A 12,473-nucleotide genomic window follows, 5' to 3' on the forward strand; every position below is an offset into this window, starting at 1 on the left:
GATGCAGGTACGAACGAGACGATGCAGGTACGAACGAGACGATGCAGGTACGAACGAGACGATGCAGTAATCTGAATATTCTTTTAATTCTCTTGGGCTTATTTATATTTTGTAACTTCGTTATACTCTGATCCTCTGATGTTATCCTCTGATCCTCTGACGTGATATTCAAGTTTGCATTTAATGTAAAAAATTTATTATGCCGGATTTATTATAGCCCATAGGAACAAATTCTGTTATTTTCGAATTCCAATTTCGGTGCAATTCCTTCCGAGGTTCAATATTTCATGATTAATTTTAGTGTAGGAGGAATGTAGCTGTGTGTGTATTAATCTGTATAGTACCACACAGAGGCCGACATGTGTCTGGCTGTGTGCATGTATTAATCTGTGTACCACACAGAGGTGGCACGTGTCCGGCTGTATGTATGTATTAATCTGTGTACCATACAGAGGAGGCATGTGTCTGGCTGTGTGCATGTATTATCTGTGTATCACACAGAGGCGGTATGTGTATGTATGTATTAATCTGTATACCACACACAGGAGGCATGTGGATGGCTGTATGTAAGCTCTAATCTGTGCACCACACAGAGTAGGCATGTGTCAGGCTGTATGTCTGTATTAATCTGTGTACCACACAGAGGAGACATGTGTCTGGCTGTATGTATGTATTAATCTGTGTACCACACAGAGGAGGCATGTATGTGTAGTCTCTTCTTCGATGAAACGCTTAGATTCCTCAATTTTTGTATCGATATTGGCTTCATATTGATCCTTATTATTATTTATTGTGTTTTCCATGTTATATCTTTCCTTTAATTGAATAAAATTATTCTATTAAAATTATTATATTAAAATTAGGTATTATTTTTGTATCGATAATTCGATATTGGCTTTATATTGATTCTTATTATTATTTATTGTGTTTTCCATGATATATCTTTCCTTTAATTGAATAAAATTGTTGTATTAAAATTATTATATTAAAATTATTATATTAAAATTATTATTAAAACAGAGGCTGGTGACGTGATCGCAGCGGCCGCGATGTGGACGCGTCGCGACGTCGCTGAGTTCAAGCGCGCCGTGCAGGCGGAGGGCCCCAACACCGTACTGCGCGTGGGGCACGGGGAGACTGTCACGGTACGTGGGGCACGTGGAGACTGTCACGGTACGTGCTGCGCGTGGGGCACGGGGAGACTGTCACGGTACGTGCTGCGCGTGGGTCACGGGGAGACTGTCACGGTAGTACAGTAGTACGGTACCAATACTCCCCTGTACAGGTACGCGTACCAACACATCAGGACGGGTCGTGTTTGTTCTGGGAGTTCGCGACGGACGCGTACGACATCAGGACTGTAGTACAGTAGTACAGTACAGCAGTACAGTACAGCAGTACAGTACAGTACTCCCCTGTACAGGTACGCGTACCAACACATCAGGACGGGTCGTGTTTGTTCTGGGAGTTCGCGACGGACGCGTACGACATCGGCTTCGGTTTGTACTTCGAGTGGACGGCGGCCGAGGACGACGCGGCCGTCACCGTCCACGTCACCGAGAGCGACGAGGACGACGACGACGACGACGAAGATGGCGAGAACTGCACAGGTATGACACTTAAGTCGCCACGTAGAATATGCTGCACTTAAGTCCCCTTAACTTAAGGTTACCCTGCACTTAAGTCGCCACGTAGGTTATGCTGCACTTAACTCGCCAGTCTGCTGATTGGTTTGGATTTATGGTACCGTATTAGTTGTAGGTTATATATAAAATATAATATCTAAAAAATACGGGGATGATACTTAAGTCGCCACGTAGGATATGCTGCACTTAACTCGCCACGTAGGATATGCTGCACTTAACTCGCCACTCTGCAGATTGGTTTGGATTCATGGTTTCAGTTGTAGGTTATAGGTATATAAAATGTAATATATAAAAAATGTAGCTTTTCTTCCCTTAATACTTCTTTATTTACCCTCGACTAAGGGCTACAGAGAAGAATAAGAACGTTTCCTATTAAGCCTTATTTGTGTCGAAGGGGCAGTACTAAATTATTTCTAATCAATTTCCAATATATTTTGGCTTGTATGATGTAATTGATAGAATTTATACATTATTTTACAATTTATATTTGCACTAAGTAAGCCAGTAAGCCTTGATCGGTGCAGGTGAAGTCCACATAGAGAGAATGCAACTTATTTTGCCTCTTTGAAGACCTCCTGACCATATGATGAGTTCGGGACTTCCTAGTCCCCGGTCACGCTGATGCGCCGCCTTCGTCGTCCTCCGTCTCCGAGTCGTCGTCGGATGTAACGTTGGACGTGTTCCGTCTATTTGCCCTCCTTTGGGCACGCTGATGCAAGATGCTGTTGCTTGTCACTTGCTGATGGTAGTTTCCCATTACTGGACAATCCGGGATCTTGCTCAACCACTTGTCCAGTTGTCTCTTGAATGTTGCAAGGGTAAACTCCCCTCCTCTCAGCTCTTTTGGCAAGACATTAATTTAAGAGCCTCGGTCCTACCACGGACAGTGATCCCTCACGAAGAGTCTGTACTCTGGCCGCGGCTTGGTTAGTAAATGGGGGAATCCTGCACAGTCTCCCTCTTCTTTCGTTGTAATATGTCATTATTTTGGAGGTCTCACTCTGTAACTGCGACAAACAAGAACGATTACGCCGTAAACCATGTTGTCCGTTATTAAACAGGTCAGCCTCTTCCATATACCGGACAAGCCTCCTGACCACTACCTTCTCAAAAACCTTGATCACATGTGAGGTCAAGGTCACAGGTCTGTAATTTTGGGGTCTGTCCTTCGTACCTACTTTGTGGATTGGCGTTATCAGTCCCACTTTGAGACCCTCATGGATAATTCCCTCTGTAATTCCCTCTGGTTCCCTCGAGGCTTTCCAGAGCATTGTGAGCGGAGCCTGCAGTGCTCCAACACACTTCTTCAACAGCACTGCCGGAATTCCGTCGGGTCCTGGTGCTGAAAACGTCGCCAATTCTTTGATACTTATTTCCATGTCTTCCGGTCCAAACTCAACCCCTACCCTAACCCCCCTCAATCCCTACAGGTGATGCCGACGTTGAGCGCGGGGGTGGCAAGACCGGCGGGGGACGGCGTGGGGGACAGTCACGGGTCACGGGGCCCCCGCAGTCGGTGATCATCCCCGTGTACCGGCGGGACAGCCACCAGGAGGTGTACGCGGGTAGCCACACGTACCCCGGCACGGGCGTGTACCTTCTTAAGTTTGATAACTCGTACAGCGTGTGGCGTAGCAGGGGATAATTCTCCTACTAGTGAGGAAAAATTCCCCAAGTATGGAAATTCCCCTGCCTGAGTGGATAATTCCCCAACTATTGGGGATAATTCCCCAACTATTGGGGATAATTCCCCAACTACTGGGGATAATTCCCCAACTATTGGGGAATTATCCCCAATAGTTGGGGATAATTCCCCAACTATTGGGGGATAATTCCCCAAGTATTATGGAAATTCCCCTGCCTGAGAGGATAATTCCCCATGTATCATAAATGGCAGTTATGTATATTTCAGTGTTTGTTTTTTGGTAGCATTTTTTGTGTCTTTATATTAGAATTTTTACAGTTTGCGATGTATTAATTAATAATGCAATAAAATAGCACCATTTATTGGACACAATATTTAAGTTTTTCTTTGATGTGAAGTAAGTTTTGTTGAAAAATTCATTATTTCGACGTTGTTGTATTATAGTTGTTCTAAAGAAAAATTATTATTCTTTTTGAAGTAAATTGTAAATTTATTCGCTTGACGCTTTGAAAATTCAAATAATTTTTAACATGCAAGTCTGTAAATTATCGTTTTTGTATTAAAAATTGTCCTGGATAAGGCAGTCGGAAATTTCAATCATTAAAGCGGTTGAACAATTGGTTAATTATTGACACTCCGATGAAGTAATTAGTTAAGTTGCATGTCATCTCCACTGTTTTCGGTTCCTGCTGAGAACCTGTCTTTCGGTTCCTGCTGAGAACCTGTTTTTTTGTTCCTGCTGAGAAACTGTTTTCGGTTCCTGCTGAGAACCTGTTTTTGGTTCCTGCTGAGAACCTGTTTTTGGTTCCTGCTGAGAACCTGTTTTCAGTTCCTCTGAGAACCTGTTTTCGGTTCTTGCTGAGAACCTGTATTCGGTCCCTGCTGAGAACCTGTATTCGGTTCCTGCTGAGAACCTGTTTTTGGTTCCTGCTGAGAACCTGTTTTTTGTTCCTGCTGAGAACCTGTTTTTGGTTCCTTCTGAGAACCTGTTTTTGGTTCCTGCTGAGAACCTGTTTTTGGTTCCTGCTGAGAACCTGTTTTCGGTTCATACTGAGGACCTGTTTTCATTTCCTGCTGAGAACCTGTTTTCGGTTCCTGCTGAGAACCTGTTTTTGGTTTCCGCTGAGAACCTGTTTTCGGTTCCTGCTGAGAACCTGTTTTCGGTTGCTGCTGAGAACCTGTTTTTGGTTCCTACTGAGAACCTGTTTTTGGTTCATACTGAGGACCTGTTTTCATTTCCTGCTGAGAACCTGTTTTCAGTTCCTGCTGAGAACCTGTTTATGGTTCCTGCTGAGAACCTGTTTTCGGTTCCTGCTGAGAACCTGTTTTCGGTTCCTACTGAGAACCTGTTCTCTCGTGGTCGTTATCACGCTGGCTGGTGTAATTTCATTCATACCTTCATTCCTTCTTCTCATTTCTGTTCATATTATGCGGTATATTCTAAAATATATATAATATATATTCTCGTATACCACTGGGTGTTAGCTACTTACCGTGACTAGCTCGCTGTTAGCCACTAGCTGTAACTAGTGCTTGCTTACAAGTTATTTAGTTCATCGGGTATATGTCTGCTTAATACGTCTGTTTATCGTGTGTTCTGGTTATCTATGAAGGAAAAATACGATACGTTACGATTTTTTTGCGATACGATTGGAAAAAACTGTTCTCCTGCAATAAAAAATTTTTTTTCATTAGTGAAAAGTTCGCTGCCCTTGTCAAGGAGTAAGGTTGAATATATAGACATGTAATAAATAGATTTGTATATAAATAATGTAATAGACTTTGTCCATTTGGCGATGCACTTTTCATCTTAGTGTGAGTCATCTTTTTCCGGTTATATCAGTGCTACGGGCTGAAAGTGTTACTATTTGGACTGTATGACCCGCATATTTTCCTGAGTGCATGTAGGAAAAACTGTTTGTATCCTGAAGATAAGGAATGCTAGGAAAATCTACGGATACTCTTCTTTTTAAATCTACTGATATGAAATATAGTTGATTCTCTTGGATAATCCGTCCGTGGTAGTGCGTGTCGAGCAAATATGGCATTTGCTTTCATTTACTGACAAGTTGACTTAGATTCTTTTTATAATTGCATTATTGGTCGAATTAATTTGATTTCTTCATTTCTTCCATGTGGAAGCCATTACTATTTTTTTTTCTTATCTGAACTACATAATTTTAAAATAAATTCTCGAGAAACACATGCTAGCCCAGAATTTCGAAGATGTAATGTAAATGTAATTGTAATGTAACCCCGCCACTTAAAGTCATGCCGTCTATTGGAATCTCGGTGGACAGTAGAATTCCATCGTATAAAATTCAATTGTTTCCTACAAAATTCTGGTAATATAATTTATTAACTGCATTATGTAAGATAACGCGTTTCATATGACCGAATGCTCATGGGTTACAGTTCAGGGGCCATACTTTCAAAACTCGCTAAGTGAACGTAAGTACTTCCGCTCTATTTTCTTGTCTATGATTGGTGGATTTTGCTTGAAAGGACGTCAATGATTGGCTGATGAACTTACGGTCTCTTAACTTTTTTGAAAGTATGGCCCCTGAGTACCAAGATTGGAGCAGTGAGTTGCGTGTTCGATCCCAGTTACCTGCGATAGTTTCTGGTCAGAATTTGCAAGGAGACTGGACGGTTAAGCAAAGTAAAATTGTAGCAGTGAGTTGCGTGTTTGAGACCGCAACAAGCTGTGAATGTTCAAAATTTGCTATATAGTGAATGTTCAAACTTTGCTTTACGATGTTCAAAATTTGCTATGGAGGCCTACGGCCTAAGGAACGTTCTCGTGCTGCAGGGCATTAATGATTTTATTGCTAAAGGTTTATTAGTATTAATTTATTATAATTATTAATAATTAATAACAAATATTAATTGAATAATATTTGTTCTTTATTCGTTTTATTGTAAGTGGCTTGCGCCCATTTGATGTTTAAAACATTTTTATTGTTGGTGGTCATTGCACAGTTTCAACCAATGATTATTTTCATGAGAATATTCAAACACCTGGGTTTTATTTCCTTTTCTTGCTCCACGTAATTCTCAATTACTGCAATATTAATGATCAATTAAATGACAGTTATTTAATTTAGAATTGATATGAAAATGTATTTGCGAATTGTTTGCAATAAAATGTGCCGAAGCACCGGAAATGCAGAAAATTGCAGGTATAATAAATTCATTCAATATATATTCATGCATTCCTGTGTCTATTTCATTTGGCGGATTTTCAAAATTCTATTATCATTTTCATCGTTAATTTTTCCATAAAATTTTATATGAAATGTTTTGGGATTCCGAGAAAACTCAAGTTTTTCGCTTTTTATTAGAATTGATAATTTGATGTTGCATTTTTTCTATCAAATATTATATTTGATATTATTATAATATCAAATATAATATATATATTTGATATATAATAATAAATATAATATTATTTGATAATATTATATTTATTATAGAGCCCCACAAATATACAAATATAAAACAATGTATAAAATAATCAAAGGCACAAACGTCGTGATTGCGCTCTATAATATACGTGAACTGCTATAAATTCTTGTGGATGTACGTTATTTCTTGCTTCGTTTCATTATATTTTAAAATTTAAACCAATATTTTATATTCAACACTTGTTTCTCTACTGTTTGACTTATTTTCATCGTTATCACTTAAAGGTAAAGTCTGAAATCTGCATCGTTGTATTTGTGTAGAAAAAATATTCATTCTGAATCTGTATTATTTTGGGAAGCGCTAGTGTGGACGCTAGTAAATTCCGATGTGTGTTCTTGTGTGAACTGAATTGTTTTGTGTTGAATATTATTTCATCTGTTTTAATACAGCTGAATTTATAATGTTCTTCATTCACTTTCCCATAATAGTTATTATTTGACTGAATTTACATCAATCATCGTCATTAAAGGGTAATTTGAACACAGATAAGTTATCAATTTATTTATTATTGATTATGCACGCTATTTCACACTTAGCGACTAGGTTAAGAATCTTATTATCGTTTTAGATTTTCGTGAAATTCGGATCGTGAAATTTTTCATGATTTTATGGATTTAACAATCGTCAAGTATATTCCGATCGTTAAGGATATTAAGATCGCGAAGGATCTCATGGTAGCGAAGGATCTCATGGTAGCGAAGGATCTCATGATAGCGAAGGATCTCATCGCTATAGATTTTACTTGCGATCGTGAAGGATCTAACGATAATAACAGGAATTTTCACTAAGCTGGATATACCTAAATCGCCTAAAAATGGGAAAAATGAATAGACTTGTAAGAAAGATTTCCCTATAGCGTTCAAAAATACGGATTACGGTTTCGCTTTAACAGTCATGTAATGTTAACCACATGTACTGTATGCTGCATGTACTGTACACTACAGGTACTGTACAGACTACAGTCTATGAAAAATGTTTACGGTCAAAGTTAAGGGGGAATTAAAGATGAAGTATTTTATGAGCTGAACATACATAAACATTAGCTGCTAATGATCAAAATTCATACATAAAGAGCGAAATTTTTCTCGAACAACACTAGTATGTGTCCAAAGCGATGGAATTTATCAGAAATGAGCTGTCGAGTTTAACAGATTCAATTTTACAATACGAAATATAAACTCAAAAATTCAAAATTACTTAAGAACGAGACCAGCAACTAAGATGAATAAACTATTTACACAAACTTCGATGTATTCTTAGCATATGCCATCATCTATACTACACTAGTGCAGACCTCAACTAGTCACGTCTCCTACATAATGTCTAGCGATGTCTAGGTTAATATAAATAACTCACGTCATCAAAAATACCATAAATTGTAGGAACTTAACATTGCCGTGGAAATATCCTTAATTTCACTATTGCATAAATATTATAACTAGAATATTTAACTCTAGGTTTATCCTAGCCAGGTCTTAGTAACTCGCTAGGACCTCAGTAATTTACTTAACACAGATTTAATTATTCAAAGACTGTATAAACCAATTCAACTATTGATAGATTGTAAAAGGTACCATAAAATATTTGGTCTTTCCTGAGCCATCTTTATTAGCAATACATATTTGATTTGAGATAGCTATTACTCTACATGATTACTTCATGTCATGTCGCCTTCTCTGCGCCGCTAACATCAAAAATCCACAAATATGATATCCATAGAATCCAGATTCCATAGACCCTATATAGATCCACTGATTCCTATAGATCCTACATACACAAAATCCACAAATATGATATCCATAGAATCCAGATTCCATAGATCCTATAGATCCACTGATTCCTACAGATCCTACATACACAAAATCCACAAATTTCCACAAATCCTTGATCCCCTGTAGGATTATCAGTTCAATCCGTGCTCCCCGATTTTTAAATCATGGTACGACATTATCCTCATTTATTCATGTTCGGCGAGATTTAATTTCAAATTCAGTCCCGGTATCAAAAACTGACATATTAACTCGGATGCGATGGCTGGTATAAATCTAGTTAAGGGTTTCCTTATTGTTAATAAATAACTTTGTATATACAAAGTTACGGTGGTGATGACGAACTGCAAGTGATTAGGCTGTTTTGTATGACACAATTCATACATTAATCTAATCAGGCTGTTTTGTATGATGCAATTTCTACAGTCATCTCATTAACGAGTCGCAAAATAAGAGAACGTTCAACAAACAATACAGGATTGCTGACAAGATTGCCTATCGTGATTGATGATTACCGAACCTGATTGCCGATCCTAGTTCCCGACAAGATTACGGCGTTAATACTAAAAGTCGCGGTCAGCTCAATAATCTATGAGTAGCTATTTTACAATTCCTATTCATTTAATAATAATTATAAAGCTATTTCGGCGTTTATTAGGCAGTAGGCCTGTTGTTGATTCTTAACATCGTACAATATACACAGCTTGTTGCGGTCTCGAACACGTAACTTACTGCTCCAATTTCGCTGTGTTTGACCGTCCGGTATCCTCCCTGTCAATTCTGACCAGAAACTATCGCAGGTAGTTGGGTTCGAACCCGCAACCTGCTGCTCCAATCCAGGTACTCCGAACTTTAACACAAGCACATACTCTCACAAAAATGTATGATTAATTTTGTCCCAATAGTGAGGCACTTTCTTACCCACAGCAGGAACAGAGAGCAAACGTAGCGTTGATACGCCCTTTTACTTGGCCAAAATGGGTCAGGATGACCCACACAAGACCAAGAAGTGCATCGCCATTTGGACAAAGTCGTACGTATTTCTCAGAGGGCGAGAAAAATCAAGGCGCACGGGGAAAAATCATTGAGGCAAAAGTGCAAAGGCCATCACCAGTCGCGGCAACTGCTGCACGTTGCTGTACAAATTTGCTGTCTGCTTCATATGGAAACTATAAATTGTTTCAGATATCACGAGTAAACTTAGTAACTCCCTACAGAGTTAATTACAGAGTTACTCTTCTTTTTACAGAGCCTCTTCCTCGTGCAGAGCTATTTACAGAAGTTACTTCCTCCTACAGAGCTACTTACAGAAGTTACTTCCTCCTACAGAGCTACTTACAGAAGGCACTTCCTCCTACAGAGCTACTTACAGAAGGCACTTCCTCCTGCAGAGCTACTTACAGAAGTTACTTCCTCCTGCAGAGCTACTTACAGAAGTTACTTCCTCCTACAGAGCATTACTGGAGCACTCTTGCCTAGAAAGTTACAACGGGAAGTACACTTTACTACAGAAAATTACAGATTTACTTTCTTAAGGGTTATACTTACAGAAAGCTCTACCACGTACATTTATTTACACAAGGTTATCGCTTCGTGTGTAGAAATATTGCATTAGAATCGTAACACAAATTTGTTATTAGTGTACGAAATTCGTCTCGCATCGACAAAATTTCGAGTTTCTGAAAATTATGTCAGGACGCATGTTTAGTTATAACTTTAGTCTGCTTAAATCGCAAGTTCGACAAAAATTTAGAAGCAAAGCAAACGCAAAACAAATTCACTTACAGACCGTGGGAATTTGTTTGGCATTTTATGTGCTTTTGAATTCAAAATTCATGAAAATTTGAGCTGAAAATTTGAGATCAACGATATGACGTAGGGATACCTGATCCATCCTTCACACATCTCCTGTGTTGCATATTTTGTGTGTAATTTTTTTCTTTAAGAAAATGAATTCGGATGATCGTTATTAATAATGCATTGGAAAACAGGCCAAAGGTGAAATGGAGAAGAAACTTAGGAGTTTAATTACAACCTTTCACCACACTCACGTGACCAACAATTTTGTTAATCATTAGAAGAGGGCACAATCAAACTCGGTTTAATCCGAACGGTTAATAAAGACTGTACACGCTTCTAATAAATCTGATAATTTAGTAAAATGAAGAAATTTAAATAAATTTTAATAGAAATAATTTGCAGTTGAAGAAATACCGCAACGTCTTTGATCGTCGATCACATCTTGAACTCCACACAATGACCCAATGAATACCAAGATAATTGAGAAAAATCTTATTTTGATGTAAATTGACATTTATTATGCGACCTCCATTATTTTTATTAGGGACAAAGGGATAAAATTTCTGGTACCGATGATGAATACTTCTTTGGATTGATCACTTTGAGTCTGGCCATTTAAAGATAAATATTCCCTGTACATGGATTTTTAATCACCAGAACTTGAAAAACAAACATAATTTTTTACGCGTTTTCTAGGTCTGAAAAAACATTCTACAAGCGAAAAAAACGTTTTACAAGACATTGTTCTTTTTGTGATACGAAATGACCTATTGAAGATGGACAACGGTAAACCTTAGCACATGAAGTCGAAAAAGTTAATGCTTGTTAATGGATGAAAGAAAAATATAAATATCCACAAATAGGGTAATAACTTGATGAATTTCTTAAATACAGAGCCGTGTGCATTAATTCTGAAGATTCCACAGTTGAATATTTTAAGATCAAATATTTAGATAGAATTTTATGGTGCTTTAACGCATCAAAATATTTTAGATTTTAATGTATAAAGTGGAGATAAAATTTAAATTTTTATTCCGAGATCTGATATTTTTGATACTTGAACTTCCTTTATATCATATGACAGTCACTTTAGGACACTTGTATTTCGTATGCATCTAAAAATGTACATTTTTACTGCATTTTTTTTATTACTGCACGGTGACATCTTATTCCTGTCACGGGGAAACGAGGGCATTCCTGTCACGGGGAACTGAGGGCATTCCTATCACGGGGAACTGAGGGCATTCCTGTCACGGGGAACTGGGAGCATTTCTGACACGGGAACTGAGGGCATTGCTGTCACGGGGAACTGAGGGCATTGCTGTCACGGGGAACTGAGGGCATTGCTGTCACGGGGAACTGCGGGCATTGCTGTCACGGGGAGTCTTTTATACTAAGTCATATATTTACATTAATTAATTATGAACTATTTAGGGCTTTGAATTAGGGCATTGACTTTAGTGATTAAATTTAGTGATTAAATTTTAGGGCTTTGTTAAATTGAAATTATTTGGACGAATTTAGAATATAAGTGAAACTAATATCAGTATTAGGCGGTTGTTGGTATGATGCAAGTATGATGCAAGTATGATGCAAGTATGATGCACAGATAACACGAAATATATATATATAGAACCACAGATAACACGAAATAATAATAGATAATAATATGAAACAATGAATAATCATAGATAACAACAGATAACAATCGAATATAAGAACAAATAACTATAGATATCATAAGATAAAACACGAAATAACAAGACAATAATGCATAACAACCAATAATTATAGATAACAACAGATAACAATGGAATATAAGAACTACTAAGCACATATAACTTAAGATAAAAGATAACAAAATATATGAGATACGAAAGATATAAGATAACATTAGGTATTAGATACCATAAGATATAAGATAACATAGGAAATACAGTAATAAATATAATATATATATTATATTTATTACTTTACTAATACATATTACTTTACTTATATATTACTTTTTTAATACATATGATAAATAAATATCATCTTTCCTGACGAGCAGCTTGCCCATGACCTGGGGCTGCGATATAAGATAACATAAGATAACATAAGATAACATAAGATAACATAAGATAACACAAGATAACATAAGAT

At 37.6% G+C, this 12,473-nt stretch overlaps 2 protein-coding genes across 2 annotated transcripts in view; one reads left to right on the top strand and one right to left on the bottom strand.

Moving 5' to 3' along the window:
- LOC108669209 (Golgi resident protein GCP60) overlaps positions 1–3,283 on the top strand; it is a gene marked incomplete at its 3' end in the record, with an annotated part of 18,541 nt that extends 15,258 nt beyond the window's left edge. The window contains 4 exon segments of the mRNA XM_047882802.1: positions 8–27; positions 1,021–1,145; positions 1,424–1,610; positions 3,077–3,283. Coding sequence (XP_047738758.1) covers positions 8–27; positions 1,021–1,145; positions 1,424–1,610; positions 3,077–3,283 — 539 coding nt within the window.
- An 833-nt stretch (positions 3,284–4,116) lies between these two features.
- The window catches only part of LOC125178606 (mucin-1-like), a 17,688-nt gene continuing 9,331 nt past the window's right edge, over positions 4,117–12,473 (bottom strand). The window contains exon 5 of the mRNA XM_047882803.1: positions 4,117–4,469. Within this exon, the coding sequence (XP_047738759.1) occupies positions 4,117–4,469 (353 nt within the window). The remainder of the gene's footprint in view (positions 4,470–12,473) is intronic.

This window comes from Hyalella azteca, unplaced genomic scaffold (genome assembly GCF_000764305.2).
Source record: "Hyalella azteca isolate HAZT.00-mixed unplaced genomic scaffold, Hazt_2.0.2 contig11366, whole genome shotgun sequence".
Lineage (NCBI taxonomy): Eukaryota > Metazoa > Arthropoda > Malacostraca > Amphipoda > Hyalellidae > Hyalella > Hyalella azteca.